General features: G+C 36.8%; 1 protein-coding gene and 2 pseudogenes across 1 annotated transcript; 2 read left to right on the forward strand and 1 right to left on the reverse strand.

Moving 5' to 3' along the window:
* Window positions 1–22,500, forward strand: part of LOC137642968 (uncharacterized) — a 344,789-nt pseudogene that overhangs the window by 230,644 nt on the left and 91,645 nt on the right.
* LOC137642319 (uncharacterized) lies at window positions 13,539–14,451 on the forward strand (annotated as a pseudogene).
* On the reverse strand, window positions 15,027–15,861 carry LOC137642549 (mediator of RNA polymerase II transcription subunit 15-like). Its single transcript, XM_068375205.1, has 2 exons — window positions 15,835–15,861; window positions 15,027–15,584 (listed from the first exon to the last, which is right to left on the reverse strand). The coding sequence occupies exons 1-2, from the start codon at window positions 15,859–15,861 to the stop codon at window positions 15,027–15,029; spliced, it is 585 nt and encodes a 194-aa protein (XP_068231306.1).

The following is a 22,500-nucleotide window of genomic DNA, read 5'->3' on the forward strand; positions in this document are numbered from 1 at the left end:
AAATATGTGATAAATAGCATCCTAGATATGAGTTTAAAAAAAAAAGGGGAAAATAGGAAAATGATAGGAAATCAGGAAGAAAAATCCTAAGGGACTAATAGCCACAAAATCCTACCAGAGAAATTTTGAGTAATTTAAATAGATGCAGGGAAGTTAGAACAGTAGACTGGAACGAGGCAACAATTACCATAGAGTTAAACAGAATAATGGGCAGAAATTTAGGTCAAAGACAGTTTGAAGAAATAAAGATGACACATTTAAGTCTAGGGAAAGATTACATAAAAAGGGGATAGAAATCAGGTAAAATAACGAAAAAGGGAAAACATACAGGAAGACAGGCAGGCACAGAGATAAAGAACCCCATCATGAAATTAAACAAAAACACTTCTCAGAAAGCCCTCCGGCACAAAGAAAGTGAAATACAAATCCTCCAAATAGTGAAAAAAAAAGAATTAAAAATAGTTACCTGGATAGAAAGGAAGTCAGGAAGACGAAAAATTTTATATAGGAAAGATAGGCATATGTAGCGGAGGTACATCCACGTTGCAAGTGACTATTTTATCTTATAGAGACTCTGGCAAATATAGTTGATATACTAGGATGCAATACAGTGATAGAATATTGTGAAATACCTGCTTCCAAATTTTAAGGGTGAAAATAAATGATTTGCAGAAATGAAATACCAACAAGTAAAAATCAATGGGTATGAACTGTCAGGTTAGGTAGAGAATTAAATGCCAAAATGTGCCAAATGATGAATAAAGATGTCATTTTTTTTTTACATTTCCCAATAGAGCCTTAAGATATCATTAAAAATCGATACAATGATGAAGTATGAATTTTATTTGTGAGAAGTGCAGGCTTAAATTAAAGAAAAAAAAAATGAGATAGTCAGGGTATGATTCTACTTGTCAAAGACAAGTCTTTTACAAAACTGGCCACTTTGTATGGGACGAATTTGACAGGAGAAACAGACTCCAGACTAAGAAAGGGAAATGGAAATTGATTGAAAAGACAAGGAGAAATAAAGTTGAGAAATAGGAAGAGTAGCCAAGAATAGATATACTCCTTGTCAATATATGACAGGCGCAATATAAATAAAATAGAATGTCGACAGAGATACAGTGAATAAAATAGAATAGCCTAAATAAAAAGGGAATTCCAAGAAATAAATGCCATAGGCAATTGAAGCTATAGGCTTATAGAATTAAAAGAAATAGGTTGTTGTTAGGCACAAAGATTTAAGATGACGATATAGGCATATGAATAATAAATGAGCTATGATGCTATTAAGTAAATAAAGTCTGATCAGTACTGGAAATATAAAAGGCTAGAATTTAGCTAGAGAAGTCATAATGATGCCTAAATAAAAATAACCAGCAGAGATAAAGAAGATAGGTTAGCTAAAAATAGGATGCCAGAGTCTGTCAAAAGAGACAATAATGAAGTTCAGATGAAGGAAAATACAAGCACACTAATTAATTAATACTACTCCGGATAAAATAACTCATCTGAATGGCGGGTAATGACTTTTAAAATAAAGGAGTAGAGATTACAGTTAAGTAATCAGAAAGGGGCAAAATTTACCATAAGGAGCATAGAAGTAGGGATAGATGAGAAATAGGCAGAGATTAGCCATTGCAGGCGATAGGTTAGGCAGAAAAGAATAGAAACATCGGCGCCAGAACCTGCCCAGAGAAACTGTCAAAAACTTATTAAAACTTTTTAAATACCGGTATAAATCATGAAAGATTACCTATCAGCCAACGCCCCATAAAAACACGGTGAGTGTTAAAATGAATTAATAAGTCTCCTTATAAATCTCCCGAGATATATTACCCAATGAGGATAGAAGTATTAGACTAGTTAGATCATCATAAGTAGAATATAACTGACATGTCTATCCCGATAAATAAAGAATGTCTGGCTCAATTATTGAGGAGTAAAATATTGTAAGTACCATGGTCAAAGAATACAAGCCATTCACGGCTATTAGCATTTCGAAGAATGTTAGAAATTAGAGTGAAGTCGACGGGCTCACTCAGCTCCTCTAACTATTGACATAATGATGATCTAAATTTGGAGACAATGAAGAAGCCTATACAATGATGTTATGTATGTTTGAACATTTATTTTCTGCCATTTATTGCATTGCATTGAAGAAATGATTTATGTGTTTACATTAATAAGACCGAGATTTTGAGGTCATAGGTAATGGAAAATATGAATCAAATAGAAGTTACATATGAAGGCATTTCCTAATTGATTTCACAGTTGAACACAGAAGACATCATTAATTTTGCCTTACGTACCCAGGGAATTAAGGGTTAAATATTTCATTATCAAGAATTAAGAAAAATAATACGTTTCAATATTGTGTTGAATTATTAGAAGGGAACAGGAAGTTTTTCCTAAACATATATTGATGATTAACGTATGCAATTGCATTATTTTAAAAATATTTGATGATAATTCTCTTTTGATGATGATGATTTTGATTTATTGTGTTGAAATGCATATTATTTGATGATGATGATTTTTATTTTTTGTGTTGAAATGCATATCATTTGATGATGAGGATTTTGATTTATTGTGTTGAAATGTATTTCTTTTGGTGATGATGAATTATTGATGAATTATTTTTGGGTAAACCATGAAATGAGTTAATAAGGTGTGAATTCCACAGGAATTCAGGTACGTGACCGAGTGGTGTCATGTAAAGTAAAAAAATTCATACTGAATAAGGTGATATGTGTATTTGATCCAGTATTTTATGAGTTTTATTCGTTAGTTAAACGATAGAGAGACATTGAAATAAAGAGAGAGAGAGAGAGAGAGAGAGAGAGAGAGAGAGAGAGAGAGAGAGAGAGAGAGAGAGAGAGAGAGAGAGAGAGAGACGAGAAAAAAGAAGTTGAAGCGAGGTGGTACTTGAGAGGCACTGACATAAGCGATAAATTGGCCAAAACAACGCAAATGGAATGCGCGCCGGTTCGCTTGCCGAGAAACCGGAAGTGACATATGTATGACGTTACTATTACGTCAGAAGAAGGGACCAATAGAACACAAGAAGAGTCACATGACGTGACGCAATTACAACGCCCTTGTTTTGGGATACTTAAGCAACAAACGCATAGATGAAGCGGCTCTTTCCTACAAGTAACCACGATAATCGGTTGTCCCTTCTCCCTCCCCCCCCCCCCCCCCCCCCCCGTCATGGGGGAGGCTTTACCTCTGGTGCACAGTTGGCCTGCACTAACTAAACGTCTAGTTAACAACAAGATATTTACAAAGACGGACAACGAAGGGACTGAGTTCCCTAACTGCCAACAAATTACCTTTCAACCGGGAGGTATAAGATTATCTTCGATGAAGGAGAAATTACCAAGAAGCGTGTCAATGAGAGGACACAGCTACGAAGAAGCGATCCCTAAATCGCCCAAATAGAATTCAAGGATTTCGCATCCAGAACGCTGAAGTGGTAGCAGAAGTCTACGGTTGCAGCCTCCAATCTTCAATAATTTATATTGTCCCAGTCTGTATTTAAAACCCAATTATTCCACGTAGAAGATTACTGTAAAGCTAATGTACATCACGTTCAAGAAGCAAAGTTAAGGAACTATACGGCATTTTGCCATCACCTACTTTCCTGAGGGTCTAGATATAAATAATTTTATTGCACTGAAAGGATTGAAAGGGATACATTTATTTAATTAAAAGAATATTAAAGTGGTGCTTAAGTAATAAAAAGAAAAAGCCGAACAATGCATCATATATATATATATATATATATATATATATATATATATATATATATATATATATATATATATATATTTATAAATGTATACATATATATATATATATATATATATATATATATATATATATATATATATATATATATATATATATATATATATATATATATATATATATATTTATAAATATATATATATATATATATATATATATATATATATATATATATATATATATATATATATATATATATATATATATATATATATATATAAATATATATATATATATATATATATATATATATATATATATATATATATATATATATATATATATATATATATATATATATATATATATATATATATATATATATATATATATATATATATATATATATATATATATATATATATATATATATATATATATATATATATATATATGAAATTATCATAAATAAATGTATATGAACACACGCGAATATGTATTGAATTAAGATTTTTGGTGATTAATCTATTCTCAAGAAGTGTTCTAATTCTTTCATTTTACCCTGTTTCGAGTATCGTTCTCCTCCCTGGTCTGCAGTTGCTAAATGTCGTCTTAGTATAACACTCAGGCACCGTAATTCAATTAGTTTTTTATGCATGTTTAATAAGATTTTTCCCAATTCTGACCATCTTTTGCATTGGGATATTCTCAGAGTGTACCAACCTGTACGTAAAAGTAGGTATCTGATTAATCATAATAGTCATGTCCTCTCCCTCAATAGGCTTAATGCTACATAGTATTCTATACCTTTTATTCCCGCTGCGACCAGATTCTAATATGAGCTTTCTAATCAGGCAGTTGTATCGGTGGAACTTCCGAAGTTAAAATTTGCAACAAATGTTTTTGTGTGGAACCGCCTGACATAAGTCTTTCATCATAGTTTATATTTGACAAATATTTTACCGTTGTTACAGCAAGAACATCAAACACAGCTATTTAGTCCACTGCAGGACAAAAGCCTCAAACATGTCAATTCAAGATTCGGGTTTGGATAGATTTCAGTGCGGATTGGTGATGGTGGGAAGCTTTTGTCTGATATCACAGAATAAACCAACCAGATAAAGGTTGCTTCGACTAGTACAACTTTGTTTACCATGGTATATATATATATATATATATATATATATATATATATATATATATATATATATATATATATATATATATATATATATATATATATATATATATATATATATATGATAAATTTTTGAAAATTTAAACGTGTTTTTTTTCATATTTCAAATAAGACATATATATTAATACATTAAAGTCTGGATTCTCTTAACGACCTCGGGATCAGAGCCCCAAGCAGAATCACCCAAAGACTATAATATCAGACCGGCCGGGATTTGAACCCTGGTCCAGGGTATGGTCACTGGCATACAGATATCCTGGACCAGGGTTCAAATCCCGGCCGGTCTGATATTATAGTCTATGGGTGATTCCGCCTACGGCTCTGATCCCGAGGTCGTTAAGAGAATCCTGACTTTAATGTATTAATATATATGGCTTATTTGAAATATACATACATACATATATATATATATATATATATATATATATATATATATATATATATATATATATATATGTATATATATATATATATATATATATATATATATATATATATATATATATATATATATATATATATATATATATATATATATATATATATATATATATATATAACAGGTTCATATGGGAGTGTCCGTTTCGATTTCTCTTGAATCAGCTATAGATAAGAAAAACTTAACGTTTATATATATATATATATATATATATATATATATATATATATATATATATATATATATATATATATATATATATATGTGTGTGTGTGTGTGTGTGTGTATTTATGTATGTATGTGTGTGTGGTATCTATGGTGTTTGTGTGAATGTGTGTCTGTGTTTTTGTTTGCGTGTGTGTGTGTGGGTCTGTGTTTCTGTATAGTCGAGCATACAAACCTCTATTTTTTACTTCTCTGTTATGTGAAAATTGTGAAAAGTAATTATCCATTCAAACAATGCCTAACGTAATAGAATAACTTTCAGTAATCACGGAAAAGAGGAGTAAGATCGAATTTCCTCAGCTTAAAAAAACAATTTTCTGATTTTCTGAATATAATATCTGCGAACAGGGATGAAGTCAATAACGGAAACGAAGTAAACTGTACGATGGGGTAGATGAAGGAATTTGATCTTATACCAAGGGAAGCGATAATAGATTGTATAGGAATCAGGAAACTGTTGCCAGAAGCTCCTTTTCCCGTAATAGAGTTAGATAGAGTTTCTTTTTTTGTCTTTCTTATTTGGCGATTATTTCCCATGTACTTTCTAGTGGAGCTGATGAAATTCTCTCAAGACGTGCTCATGGAAACATGACCAGTACTGAGATTGATTGGGTTTGATTAAGTAGAGTTTCCAAAATGTAGCTGAAATAATTCTCCTTTTCTATCATGACTCTTTATATTTCTAAATAAATCATAACCAATTCCAATGGAAGTAAAAAGTAAAAGAAATATTACCTTATCTAGCATTTTTCCAGTCTGTTCAATAAATTTAGGATGTACAGCAAATCTTCACAACGCTATTAAAACTAAACAGAATCTTAGCCAAGAGACTGGTGTGATACCTGAAACAAAAAAAAAAAAATTAAAAGGAGGCATTGTATTTCTTTCCGTAAGAAGGCTACAAGGAAAAATAAGAACCGTAACAGATGTTGAAAATATAAGGGAATATAAAAGGAACTAACAAGATAGCAATGAAAATCTGTTTAAAAACAAAACGACAACAGAGAGTTAGCGCACAGAAGAAAGAAGAAAAAATTATGAACTAAAAGTGTTTGATGAAGTAATATAAGAACAGAAAGGAGAAGAGCAACAGAAGGAAAACAATTACAAGGAAGAGAGGCAGTGATTGTGGTCATTAAGAGAAGTCCAGAAGAGCAGTGAACGGTTAGGCATCCGAGGAGGATTTGATGAGGCTGGTGCCAATTGATTTCGTAGTTTGTAGGGGGACGATGAAGGAAATGGGAGAGGGTGCAGGTACGGAAGCTTGCGTCGCTACTGTAGTATTTTCAAGTTAACATCATCTTGGATATTTTACGGTGGATAACTTAATTAAGAACGTAATAATGTTAAGAGAATAAACGAGGATATGTTACGTTATGACCGAATTTATGATTGAAACAAATAATGTATATCATCTTAAACATCATCTCCTCCTGCGCCCATAGGCACAAATGGCCTTGGTCATCTCTATTTTGAGCTTTAAAATCAATACTTCTCCATTCATCACCTACTTCACGCTTCATAATTTTCCTCAATGTAAGCCTGGGTCTTTCAACTCTTCTAGTGTCATGTGGAGCCCAGTCTAAAGTTTGACGAACGAATCTCTCTTGAGAAGTGTGAAGAGCGTGCCAAGCAATCTCCATCCACACCTCATCATGATCTCATCCACATATGGCACTCGGGAAATCTCTCTTATAATGTCATTCCTAATGCTTTCCTGCCATTAAACTCCCAGTATTCTTCTGAGGGCTTTGATCTAAAATCTACAAAGTCAATTGGAGATTTTTTTTCATTGTCATACCATGAGTCATATCCATAGTGGAACACAGATCTCATGGAGCTGATATGTATCTAGATTTATATTTGTATTTTCAAACGATTTGATTTCAAACTTTACTCAACGTAGCCCTTGTCAGATTTATTTTTTTAATCTTTTATCAAACTCCAATTCTATAGACCATATATTAGAGATCATATTTCCTAATTATCTAAAGAATTCTACCTCATTAATAATTTCGCCTCCCAATGTTATTTCACCTTTCATTACATATTTTATTCTCATCAACTCTGTCTTTCCTCTATTTATCCTAAACACAACGTCCTGTGATATTCCATGCATTCTGGTAAGCAAGCATTGCAAATGCTTTTGTGTTCTGTTAAAAAGGGCAGTGTCATCGGCATACAGAAGGTCAGCTATCCCCAACTGTTCTACACGTTTCAAAATCCCTGAGGATAAACAACATAGGTGACAACACATTCCCATGGAATACCCCACTGTTCACTGGATATTTATATGATAGGACTCCACTAACATTAATTTTACACTTGCGATGGTCATGAACAGACTTAATAAAATTTACTTATTTAAGAGGAACTCTATAGTAATGCAGGACTCTCCGCAAAATGGTGTGGTGCACATTATCAAAGACATTTTCTTAATACACAAATGCCATTATTAGTGGATTTCTATATTCTACATGTTGCTGTATAACATATCATAGAAAGAAAATTTGGTCAGGACAAATTCTACCTTTTCTATATCCTTGTTGTTCTTCTCTAAGCTTTTCATCAGTCTTCCTCTGTAGTCTCTTTAGAATAAGCATTCTATATATTTTAATCACAACTAACTGAAGTGCCCTGTCTCTGTAATTAATACAGTCAGGTAGGTCTCCTATTTTGCCATTTTCATCAACACTCCCATACATCGGGTTTTGCCTCTTCACGCCACATTCTATGAAATAGTTTTATTAATATCCTAGGGATCACTTCATTACCGGCCAATATTATATCAGCAATTATTCTATCGTAGCCAGGGGCTTTCCATATCCTCAGTTTTTTAATGAATGGTTCAACTTCAAACATTGAATTCATTTATGGGCACATCAAGGTCTTCCTCAGCTTCAGGTATATCAAAGAAAATTTAGACAACCAATTACAAGACAGTGTGGCAATTTTTTAAACAACCAAATACAAGAACTTTATGGCAATTATTTAAACAACCAATTACCAAAACAGTATGGCAATCATTTAAACAACCACTTGTAAGAACAGTATGTCACTTAAAATAAACTCCAATATATTCGCGTACACACATATATTTAGTGGTATCGAAATGACCGGTAACGAAAAATCCCAGTCACAAAATGTCTAGTAGCGAAATGTCCGGTATCAAAATGTCCGGTATCGAAATGTCCAGTATCAAACTGTCCGGTCACCATATCAAACAAATTATTCCCGTTATATCTCCTATTCATGACCTCACTAAAATATCCCATTCAACGTTGACTTTCTTCGTCTTCTGCTGTTGTAACAGAACCATCTATCTTTTTTGTGGGTATATGCTTCTTTTTTACCCCATAGAGATTTCATTAATAATTCTATGAGCGATTCTTACAACATAGCCACTCCCTGAATTCATAGATTTGTCACCCTCATCTGCTTTCATGTATAAAAATTATTTCTAGTCATTCCTTAGTCATTTGCCTCTTTTTTATAGTATCCAAAATATCCTTTGATATTAATGGCATTCTCTTTCTACCTGCATGTCCCAAAACTTCACTACCAACTGACTGATATATGTTCTTAATATCACACCATTTCTCATTAATTGTATGCCTTTAGTCTCTTAGAGTCTCTAAGACAACAAATTAATTCCTACATTCAGTTGCAAATGTTTCTCTGTGCTCACCTTCTAGAAGCTTAGTTTTATCAAACCTAGAAATTCTATCTACAAATTTATATTGTGTGCTTTCATTTTTAATTTCAGTGTGGTACCTTTATAACTTCTTAAATTTCTCAGTCCTCTTTCTCTCTTCATTACTGGCTATGTAACTAATTTTTATCTTCTTTTTGTAATTGCCACATAGTGGAGTCCATGTATATCTGTGGATATCCTTGTGCTGAAAAATAGTGGATGAAAAAACCATAATTTTGGTTGATGGTGGATGATTAGAATGAAAATGTATATACGAGTTAACAATCGTAAGTTTTCTATATACAGTATATTTAAAATACCTTTCTTGTCTGAATACTAAAACATCTAAAAAGGGAAGCTTGTTATCGACTTCTATCTCCAATGAAAACTCGATAGATGGTACCAGAGTATTTAAAGCTTTTAGAAAAGCTTTTTTCATCCTTATCAATGGGCCAAGCACAAAATATATCAGCAACATTTCTTACCCCAAAAAATACCTGCAGGTAGAATCCTAGGTAGGTACTTGGTCTCCAAAAATTCCATGTAAATATTGCTTAACAAAGGAGATAGAGAATTGCTCATTGCCATACCAAATTTTTGTTCAAAGAATTCACCATTAAATGTAAACCCACAGCCTTTTATACACAATTTTAAAAGTTTATGAATAGAGTCAGTATCCACAGTAAACGTATATTTGACGAGTTCGTCTTTAAAAAACTCCAACAATTCATCCACAGGTACTTTTGTAAAAGAGGATTTAACATCAAAGCTTATTAACTTAGAATTATAATTAAAATCGAACCTCCTTGACCTACAAATAAAATTACTATTTTTCACAGAGCATCCAGATATACTCCAAGAATAGGTGACAGCTCATTTACCAGCCATTTAGATAGTTTGTAAGAGCAAGATTCCACGGAACTTATGATGGGTCTAGCAGGAAATATTTCTTTGTGAATTTTGATTACACCATAAAAATATGGTAGCGAGGGACACGTTGTGATGAATTTGGGTATCAACTGCTTATGATTACAAAGTATACTCTTGATAGTTTTGTTAAATGAAGCATTGTCTTTATCTAATGGACTATTACGTAATTTTACATAGGGCAGCTAATCATTTAGCAATTCATACATCTTATTATTATAATAAAATCTGTTCATTATAACTAAGGAATTCGATTCATCAGCTTTGGTTATATGTAGATCCCTGTCACTCTTAAGTTTTTCATATCATATTAGGAACCTCTTTGGGATATTAGAGGGTTCAGCACAACTAGAAATACCATACATAATGTTTTTACATAAGTTGATTTGATCCATTGGGAAGTAATTATATTTCCCAAGTTTACGAAATCCATTTCCAATTTCTAGCCAGTCTATATCTTCTTTAACAGAGAAATTTATACCATAACCTAAAGCTGTTAAGGTGTTGTTATCTAAAAGTTTGTCAGAAATGTTACAAATGAAGGCATTATTGGCATTATTTGTCCATTTGCTATTCTGTATTAATCTGTTTATATTTTGTCTATGCTTTCTTTCCGTCTTTTTTATTTGTACTCTTAATTTATTATGACAAAAATAAAAAACAACATCCACAAAGTTTTCTGGTATTGCATTGAACAAAATTCGTTTTCGCCGTCCTAATCCTTGAAAAGCAGCTGTCTCCTCGACCTTTGCTAGTTCTATGTGTTTCTGGAGTATAAGGCGGTGGTAATCCTAGAAGAGGACGAAGGACAATCGGTTCAACATCCTATTCGTCAATGACCTCAGAATCACGTGCTCCTCCATATAGGCTCATAAAAGGCGATGTTATAGATTCACACGGTGTGCTCGTAGTAAACAGGATAAAAATAGTTCTCCAAATGAAGTAAAATGATTGAAAACGCGTCCAGCATCCATGTTAACAACAAATCGCTGGAACTAGTGATGTCTTAAGATAACAGCAGGCCGTGAGGAAATAGGAAACGAAGAGTTGACAAGCGCTTTAGTGTTTTTATTACACCTCTTGACGGTCTTCTGATTTAAAAATAAAATATGAATACAAAGAAACCTCTGTGATGACGTAAAACAGAACAAAAATGAGCAAATTACAAATTACTTTAAAGCTAGTTATTTAAAAATATTGATTACTAATACTTCCTCCAGTTTGTACATACCTGAACTGGTGTTAAACAGATCTTCGAATGTTATCTTAATAAGAAATGTTTCAATAACATTTCTTTTAACAAAATCTTTGCAACATATGAGTTCTTTAGCAGCTTTCCAATTAATAGTATAGTTGCAATCATTTATATGCTGATAAAGACTGCTGGCAATGTGTCCCGTTCTTACATTATATTTATGCTGTTTTAATAGAGTTTCTAGCGCTTCGCCACTTTGACCAATGTATTGTTTATTACACTGATTGCATGGAATTTCATAAATGCATCCGTTAATATGCTCTGGGGAATTTAATTTCTTTCTCAATCTGTGATTGAATGTGCTGTTTTTAATAAATCATATTTTGCATATATATATATATATATATATATATATATATATATATATATATATATATATATATATATATATATATATATATATATATATATATATATATATATATATATATATAAAGAGAGAGAGAGAGAGAGAGAGAGAGAGAGAGAGAGAGAGAGAGATGCGTCGAATATAGAATTCCACTTTTTATGACATTTGTAGGTTATGAAAAATCCTTTGATATGGGGTACCTGCCAATTTTGTTCAGTGACCTGCGATATAATGAAATTCCTCTTAAATACGTGTATTTGATTAAGTTTGTTCATGAGCATAGCAAATAAAAAAGTTAATGTTAGTGGAGTCTAATCAAATGAATTTCCAGTGAACACGTACTCCAAGGGAGTGTTTTGTCCCTATGTTTTTATCCTTCTCATGGATTTTATAATGGGTAGAACAGTTGAAGATGGTGGAGAAGGATTGGACTAGATTGATAATAGGAAATTAGCTGACCTAGAGTATGCTGATGATGCTGATAATTTTAGCAGAACACGACATGATTTGCAAAGCTTGCTTACCAGAATGCATAAATTATCACACAAGGTTAGCCTCAATATAAACAGATGAAAGACAGAGATGAGGAGAGCGGAATATGCAATGGAAGATGAAATATCATCGGAAGGAGAAAGGGTTAATCAGGTAGAATCATTCAAGTATTTAGGAACTATGCTCTCCAATACAGGGTCTTTAGAAATAGAGTTTAATGAAAGATTGAACAAAGCAAATCAAACAATGACTAGGCTATAAAGGTCCAGTCACACATGCATGTTCTCACCCGGTATGTCCTCCCGTATGCCCATACGCGGCCAAACGTGCGTTTTAACCACGCCCACACAGGTATTGAATTGTGCCGCACAACGTTGCACCTACGTTGCATCTACGCACGTCAGTATGACGTTAGTACTGCGTTAGTGTGACGTAGTGCGTGAGTGGCAGCCGTTGTGCGTTGTACTTACGTTGTGCATACGTTATGTGGACCTACTGTATGGATATACTTCCAGGTAGTACGTGAAGGGTCACGCAAGCATAACGTCTTTACTAGGTATGGTGACGTAGGTGGTACGTCAAGTGCCGTCAGAGCTACGTCAGAGCTACGTCAGAGCTACATAAGAGCTACGTCAGAGCAACGTCAGAGCTACGTCAGACTTTCGTCAGAGGTATATCAGCGCGAGGTTGGTGCCAGGCATGCCTCCTCTATACTCCCAGGTATAAAAAGGGTGCTGGGCGGTACCTGACAGTCATTCACCATCCAACCTTCACCAGAGCAGCACTATGGACGACACCATGAGAGATTCATTAGCTTTGCTGAGGGGCCGGCATAGGGGCAATGCTAAACTCAAAAAAGCCCTGAAACTGTATGTGGTACTCAAGGTGACCAAAGCAGTCGTCGACTACTGTGAAGAACAACAAGAAGCACAGAAACGTCGCCGAAAACGACGGAGGGTATGGGTGGAGCCCTATTTGCAACGTCGGATGGAACAGGGTCACTACAACAACCTGGTGGAGGAATTGGCCAACGAAGCTCCTGAACTGTTCAAGAATTACACCAGGACAAGCAAAGCCCTGTTTGATGAGATTGTTGAACGCGTTACGCCGCACATCAAGAAGTAAACAACGTGGTGGAGAGACCCCCTCGAACCTGGCCTGCGTGTTGCCATCACACTACGGTTCCTAGCAACAGGGGACAGCTACATGACTCTGCAGTACAGCTTCAGAGTTCCCCACAACACCATCAGCGGCATTGTGCCAGAAACCTGCCGTGCAATTGTCGCCGAGTATGGAAGTGAAGAGCTCCGAACACCACAGACACAGGCGGAATGGCTCCAGGTTGCAGCGGGCTTTTGGGACAAGTGGAAGTTTCCTAACTGCATAGGTGCCATTGACGGGAAACACATCCGCATCAAGAATCCACCTGGAGGAGGGTCTTACTACTATAACTACAAGAAGTTCTACTCAATACTCCTGGTGGGCATCTGCGACAGCCAATAAAGATTCCTCTACGTCGACGTGGGTGCCATAGGGTCCGAGTCAGATGCAGGTGTTCGCCCACACACAGCTGAAAGAGCTGGTTGAGCACTCTAAGGCCCACATCCCCCCTGCAGGACCTCTACCAGGCGATACTGATGGCAAGAAGTGCGACGACTTCTTCGTTGGAGACGATGCCTTTGCCCTTCGACACTATATGATGAAACCATACCCACTTCGGTCGCTGACGGTTGATGAAAGGATCTACAACTACAGGCTGAGCAGGGCACGTCGAACAATTGAGAATGCCTTTGGGATCATGGCCAATAGGTTCCGGGTCTTCCACACACCCATATGCCTCCGACCCGATAATGTTGAAGCTGTAGTGATGGGAGCGTGTGTGTTGCACAACATGTTGCGCAATAGAGTACTTTCGGCCAGCAGCCTGAGCGATGCGGAAGATCCCAACACACGCAACATGGTAGATGGAGACTGGAGAAACGACCCACCTGTTGGCACCCCATTACCATCTATTCATGGCCATGCCAATGCTGCCATTGCAATTGCCCAGAGGAACTATCTGAAGAAGTATGTGACGTCACCCCTAGGAGCTGTTGCCTGGCAAAACAATATGATATAATAATACATTGTACCACACTATGTACTGTAAATACCCAATAAAACAAAAAAACCAAACATGTGTTTCTTTTTCTTATATTAGTTTGTTTATAATTATGTTATATTATTTTATATTAATTATTTATAATATATTTATTTTATATTTATAATATATTTATTTTATATTTATTTCTTTATATTTTATATTTATTTCTTATTGCCTAATAACTGTTAATAGAAGGAAAAATGGAGTAAACTCAAAATAAACATTTATTTATTCCTTTCAAATTGTTGTGTACATTTTGTTTTATTACATAAATTTTATAAGCTGAAGGAAAAATGGAGTAAACTCAAAATAAACATTTATTTATTCCTTTCAAATTATTGTGTACATTTTGTTTTATTACATAAATTTTATAAGCTGAAGGAAAAATGGAGTAAACTCAAAATAAACATTTATTTATTCTTTTCATATTATAATAAAAGCTAAAAGTCCGCTGAAGAGGTCGGCGTATGCAGTGTTGTAGTACTTTGTTGTGGAGGAGCATTTGCTGGAGTATAGGCTGTGGAGGCTTGGCCCGGCAGCTGCATGTCCATCTACAGGGACATGTTGAGGTCGGTGGTGTTGTTTGCAGGAACCCAAATGCTGCTTGTAGAAGGGCTCCTGAGGAGATACGGTTGCTGCAACAATTGCAGCTGCTGGGGGGTAACCGATGTCACCGCTGGTTGGCCCTGCTGCCGAATGGAAGGGAATTTGGCAGGGAGCTGTGGCACTAGTTGTGGCTGTTGCTGTTGTGGCTGTTGCAGCTGTTGTTGCAGCTGTTGCAACTGCTGCAGCTGTTGTGGCTCCAACATTAGTAGTTGTTGCTGTTGCTGTTGGGGCTGGGCCTTGGGCGGAGAGGGGGCAGGGCAGTACTCAGAGTTAATTATGTGGTACTTTAGGTCATGTGAGGCCATTTCAGCACCTTGTTTGGTCGCCTGCTCATATTTTCTGAGGCAGGCGGTGATCTCCATCCTGAAGATGGGCATCAGGCTTGGCCCAACCTTCAGTAGCATGGGGAGCAACGATTCCAAAAAGTGCCTCGACGCCTCTGTATCCCTGTCCCCACTCAGCTCCTTGAACTCCGACAGGAAGTGTTTGGCCACATCGATTAGCTAGGAAGAAAATTACCCAATCGAATAGATTCTAAAATTCTAAAATTAGTTGATTTAATGAATGTAATTAGATGCAGTTGTATTACTAGTCAATAGTAACCATAAAAACATGTTTTTTTTAATTAGTTGAAACTTTACGTAGTGAATACCTTTTTACAGATTTCTTTTGGATTTTTATTTCATACAAAATTTAGAACTTTATTACTACTATACCTGCCTTCCTTTTAAACAAAATTAAAACACAACTCACCGAGTCAATTGCCGCTCCTGGCTTCATTGGGGGGTGCTTTCTGGTTCGAGGTTTTCTTGGAACCCTGATTGCAGGCACCACCACTACCTCCTCGTCCTCGCTGGCCGGCGAGGGTGTGTCCGGGTCGCCATGAGAAACCCCTACCCCTGTAGTCGTCGCGGTTGTTGTGGTTGTTGTGGCTGCGGTGGTTCTGGTGGCAGGAGTGTCGTCGTCCTGGAATGGATTGGCAATCAATTAAAATGCACGGTCAAATATGCATATATAGTTTAGATTAACAAACATATTTTAGGTTAATTTTTTCTTATTTCACTAAAGTGTATAAATTAGTATGTTGACTTGGTACGTTATATAGTTTAAATTAACAAACATATTGTAGGTTAAATTTTTTTTAATTTTACTACATTGTATAAATTACTATGTTGACTTGGTACATTTTTATATAGTTTATTATGAAATTATTAACAAACACATTTTAAGTTAAAAAATTGACTCACCGTTGGTAGACCTAGTGTGGCCGTTTTGTGTTGGAGTACTATGTGCGCCTTGAGGAAGGGGAACAGCTCAAGGATCCCTCTCTCTCGGTCCGTGTGCCTCTTGGAGCCCGTTGCTTGGCCGCTGACGGTGTTTGTGAGCCGCCCATAGCGGCTCCTGAGGGAGCTGAACCAGGTCCGGAGGTCGGTCCCTGAGACTGGGGGTTCCAACTTGGCCCCTTGTTCCTCCCAGGCCCTGGCGATTTTGGCCTTGTCCTTGTAGGCCGTCTTGCCCCTGTTGTAAATAAACTCGCCCTCCACCTCGAGCCACTAGGCCAGGGCCCTCTCCTGGGCATCAGTCAGGATCACTGAGGGGTTCTTCTTCCTCCTTTTCTGTTTCTTTTGAAGAGCAGGAGCAGGGCCCTCGCCCTGGGAGTTGGACGAATTCTCCTGCGGGCTCCTATCCTTCCTCTCAAACACAGCAACGGCCGAATCATTAAGGAGCAGCTCAACAGAGGGTGATGAAGCTCTGCCTGAAGGAGGAGGGGGGCCTTCGTCGTCCTCGGCACCGACAGGCGAAGAGGGATTGTCCTGAAAATCACTGGGGAGGTCATGGGCAGGGGTAGAGGTGACAATGGGCCTCTTCAAGCCCTTGGACCCTTTATTTCCCTTTACCATGTTGAATAATAAACACGCAACACAATGCACTATACACAGTGGTGGCTCTGAAGGGTGAGGTGTAGTACATCCACGGTATAAACACGCAACACAGTGGTGGCTCTGAAGGGTGAGGTGTAGTACATCCACGGTATAAACACGCAACACAGTGGTGGTACATCCACAGGGTACGGCTCTCTCTGTCACACTGAAGCCACGTTGCCGCGCCGCTGCCTTAACGCTACCTGGTGGTGGCGTGGGTTGGCGTGTTTGGCGGGGAAACAGCCACAATACGTGAAGATGGCGTTGGGCTTCCTTAGCACTGACGTTATACATTACGTATGTTCACGTATGTTCCGGTTGCCCCTAGGTTGGCCTCCCGTGCGCCCAACGTATAGTCAAGTACAATCACGGATACGTGACGACCCACGTATATTGTGAGCTGCCCACAATATACGTGGCCCTCGCCGTACCGCCAGGTATCCACGAGGTACCGTTCATACGGCAAGGTACGTCCTAGGTTGCTGGGACGTTTCCACAATTACTGCATTGCACGAACCAGCTAACTGCGTTGTACTGACGTTATACGTGCACTTTTTGATACGTGATAATACGGCTGGCCTAAACATGCATGTGTGACTGGACCTTAAGTAAAATCTGGAAATTAAATCGCTTGAAATTGCTTATAAAAATCAGGCTATATGTCAGTTTAGTGAGATTGTCGTTACTGTATGGACATGAGTCATGATATGACAATGAAACAATGTCCAACAGATTTAGTAGATTAGAGAACAAAACCCTCTGAAGAATATTGGGAGTTAAATGGCAGGACAGGATTATAAATTACACTAGAAGAGAGATTACTCGAGGGCCATATGTGGATGAAATCATGGTAAGCAGTATTATTTTTATTATTATTATTATTGGCTAAGGTACAACCCTAGCTGGAAAAGCAGAATTCTATAAGCCGAGGGGCCCCAGCAGGGGAAATAGCCCAGTGAGGAAAGGAAACAAGGAAAAATTAAATATTTTAAGAAGAGTAACATTAAAATAAATATGTCCTATATAAAATATAAAAAACTTTAACAAAACAAGAGGAAGAGAAATCAGTTAGAATAGTGTGCCTGAGTGTACCCTCAAGCAAGAGAACTCTAACCCAAGACAGTGGAAGACCATGGTACAGAGGCTATGGCACTACCCAAGACTAGAGAACAATGGTTTGATTTTGGTGTGGCCTCCTAGATGAGCTGCTTACCATAGCTAAAGAGTCTTTTCTACCTATACCAAGACGAAAATAACCACTAAAAAAATAAAGTTCAGTAGTTAACCCCTTGAGCGAAAAAGAATTGTTTAGTAATCTCAGTGTTGTCAGGTGTATGAGGACAGAGGAGAATCTGTATAGAATAGTCCAGACTATTCGGTGTATGTGTAGGCAAAGAGAGAAGGAGATTGTTTGGCATGCACTTCGCACTCCCCAAGAGAAATTAGTTCACCAAAAGTTTAGCTGGGCTCCACAAGGTACTAGAAGAGTTGGAAGACCCTGGCTTATATGGTTGAGGACTGTGGCGTATGAGGAGATGATATATTATTATTATTATTATTATTATTATTATTATTATTACTATCCAAGCTACAACCCTAGTTGGAAAAGCAAGATGCTATAAGGCCAGGGGCTCCAACAGGGAAAAATAGCCCAGTGAGGAAAGGAAATAAGGAAATAAATAAATGAAGAGAACAAATTAACAATAAATCATTCTAAAATAAGAAACAACGTCAAAACAGACATGTCATATAATAAACTATCAACAACATCAAAAACAAATATGTCATAAATAAACTATAAAAAGACTATGTCCGTCTGGTCAACAAAAAGGCATTTGCTCCAACTTTGAACTTTTGAAGTTCTACTGATTCAACCACCCGATTAGGAAGATCATTCCACAACTTGGTCACAGCTGGAATAAAACTTCTAGAGTACTGCGTAGTATTGAGCCTCGTGATGGAGAAGGCCTGGCTATTAAAATGAACTGCCTGCCTAGTATTACGAACAGGATAGAATTGTCCAGGGAGATCTGAATGTAAAGGATGGTCTGAGTTGTGAAAAATCTTATGCAACGTACATAATGAACTAATTTAACGACGGTGCCAGAGATTAATATCTAGATCAGGAATAAGAAATTTAATAGACCGTAAGTTTCTGTCCAACAAATTAATATGAGAATCAGCAGCTGAAGACCAGACAGGAGAACAATACTCAAAACAAGGTAGAATGAAAGAATTAAAACACTTCTTCAGAATAGATTGATCACCGAAAATCTTCAAAGACTTTCTCAATAAGCCTATTTTTTGTGAAATTGAAGAAGAAACAGACCTTATATGTTTTTCAAAAGTAAATTTACTGTCGAGAATCACACCTAAAATTTTGAAAGAGTCATACATATTTAAAGAAACATTATCAATACTGAGACCCGGATGTTGAGGAACCACCATCCTTGACCTACTTACAATCATACTTTGAGTTTTGTTAGGATTCAACTTCATACCCCATAATTTGCACCATGCACTAATTCTAGCTAAATCTCTATTAAGGGATTCACCAACCCTAGATCTACATTCAGGGGATGGAATTGATGCAAAGAGAGTAGCATCATCTGCATATGCAACAAGCTTGTTTTCTAGGCCAAACCACATGTCATGTGTATATAGTATGAAAAGTAATGGGCCAAGAACACTACCCTGTGGAACACCGGATATCACATTCCTATAATTACTATGGTGCCCATCAACAACTCTTTGAGATCTATTACTTAAAAAATCAATAATAATGCTAAGAAACGACCCACCCACTCCCAACTGTTTCAGTTTGAAAACAAGGGCCTCATGATTAACACGGTCAAAGGCAGCACTAAAATCAAGGCCAATCATACGAACTTCCCGACCACAATCAAGGGATTTCTGTACAGCATTGGAGATTGTAAGAAGGGCATCACATGCTCCAAGGCCTTTACGAAAACCAAATTGCAAACTAGGGAGTAGATGATTACCTTCAGCAAACCTATTAAGACGTTTTGCCAGAAGACGTTCAAAAACTTTAGATAATATGGGAGTTATGGAAATTGGGCGGTAATCAGTGGGACTTGAGCTACCACAAACACATTTACATAGAGGAGTAACATTACCAATTCTCCAACTAGTGCTAAAAGCTCCTCTTCTTGCTAACTTGCGCAAAATAACAGATAACTTTGGAGCTAAGAAATCTGCTGTCTTTATAAAAAACAAAGGAAAAATACCATTTGGGTCTACACCTCCATAAGCATCAAGGTCCATCAACAGAGCTTTAATCTCACGAGATCGAAAAGCTAAACTAGTTAGTTTAGCCTCAGGAAAACAGGAATGAGGAAGTTCAAGTTTTTCATTACTCTGTTTACTGTCAAAAACATCAGCCAAAAGGGATGCCTTTTCCTTTGGACAGTGAGTGACTAAGCCATCTGGTTTAAGTAAAGGAGGAACTGTTGCATCTACACCAAAGAGTGCAGATTTAAGGGTAGACCACCATTTATGTTCCTGAGTTGTACCAGAAAGTGTTTCTTTTATGGTTAAATTGTACTCCTTTTCAGTTGAGGCATAAACTCTCTGAGCAAAAGCTCGAAGCTGAGTATAGTTGTTCCAGGTCAAATCTGATCTGTTACCCTTCCAAAGTTGATAGGCCTCCTGCTTCTCCAAAAAAGCACGTCTACAATCATCATTGAACCACGGTTTGTCCTTCACTCGGTACCTTAGCACACGAGAAGGGATACACCTATCAATTATGTTGACTAGATTCTCATTCAAAGGGACAACAGGATCTACACTATTATATAATTGTGACCAATTCAAGAACAAAAGATCATGTAAAATCCCATTCCAGTCTGCTTGGGATTTCATATAAATTTTACAAGAATATGATATATCAGGGACAGGCTGCTCAGTCTTCACTAATAATGAAATCAAGGCATGATCAGATGTCCCGACTGGAGAACCAACCTTACCAGTTATAAAGCCAGGGGAGTCAGTGTATACAAGGTCCAAGCAATTACCAGACCTGTGAGTAGCTTCATTTATGATTTGCTCACAGCCTGATTCAGAGGCAAAGTCTAAAGCTCTTAAGCCATGGCGATCGGTAGGAGAGATAGAACTTAACCAACCCCTATGGTGAGCATTAAAATCACCAACAAAGACAAAAGAAGCCTTTCTATCATCTTCTTGTATCTTAGCCATAATGGTAAGAAGACAATCGAAGATAGAATCATCCATGTCTGGATTCCGGTAGATCGAACATAAATAAAAGTTGTTATGCCTGCCACAAACTTTTATTACCTGAATCTCATGACATCCACATTGATAGCAGGACTTATGAGAAGCAGGGTACTCGGTCCTAATATACACCGCCATTCCCCTGGCCCTAGGGATGGCATCACGTTTCAACATTATTGGCTTCTTAAAACCAGTTATAAGGAGCTCAGATGAGTGCCTCATATTAGAAACCAAAGTTTCTGAGCACAAAAGAATATCATACTGTCTGGACGCAACTGTAAGGTCTTGGATATTTGCATGAAGACCACGAATATTGCAATACAGAAGACGACATTGACGAAATCTAGGACGTACTGGTCCCGGATTTCGCTCAATGTCTCCAGACAGCATAAGAATTAATAGAAATAAAAAAGAGACATCATACTCAAAAACTAGATTAACAAGAATTATAACAAAAACAATACGTACAGAATTATAAACAAAGTGATTGATGATACCCATAGACTATAGTAAAAAGTCGGTAAAACTGGTCAACATGGAGGAGCCGATACACCATGCAAGGCTAAATACCCTCCAGGATAGCCACTTCAACTGAAGGGAGGACAGTAAGGATGGTTTTGAGAAGAAAAAGAATCAGAAAAAGGAAAAGACAACCTCTTGATAAACCACCAGGCATCCATGGCCCTTCTATTAAGCCTGCCCAACACACCATTTCAAAAAAACAAGAGGAAGAAAAAAAAATAAGATAGAATAGTGTGCCTGAGTGTACCCTCAAGCAAGAGAACTCCAACCCAAGACAGTGGAAGACCATGGTACAGAGGCTATGGCACTACCCAAGACTAGAGAACAGTGGTTTAATATTGGAGTGTCCTTCTCCTAGAAGAGATGCTTACCACAGCTAAAGAGTCTCTTCTACCCTTACCAAGAGGAAAGTACACTGAACAAATTGTAGTAGAGTAATTAACCCCTTAGGTGAAGAAGTGTTAAGTATCTCATTGTTGTCAGGTGTATGAGGAAAGACGAGAATATGTAAAGAATAGGCCAAACTATTCTGTGTAAGTGGAGGCAAAGAAAAAATAAGCCGTGACCAGAGAGAGGGATCCAATGCATTACTGTCTGGCCAGTCAAAGGATCCAATACCTCTCTAGTGGTAGTATCTCAACGGGCGGCTGGTGCCCTGGCCAACCTACTACCTATATACAGTATATTTATCTATCTATCTATATATATATATATATATATATAT

Source organism: Palaemon carinicauda, chromosome 6 (genome assembly GCF_036898095.1).
Source record: "Palaemon carinicauda isolate YSFRI2023 chromosome 6, ASM3689809v2, whole genome shotgun sequence".
In the NCBI taxonomy this organism is placed as follows: Eukaryota; Metazoa; Arthropoda; class Malacostraca; order Decapoda; family Palaemonidae; genus Palaemon; species Palaemon carinicauda.

Coding starts and splice junctions, on each gene's coding strand:
- LOC137642549 (XM_068375205.1), bottom strand. CDS start 15,861: ATGAAGCCAGGAGCGGCAATTGACTCG. Junction 15,585..15,834: donor CAGGAGCGGCAATTGACTCG/GTGAGTTGTGTT, acceptor TTTTCTTCCTAG/CTAATCGATGTGGCCAAACA.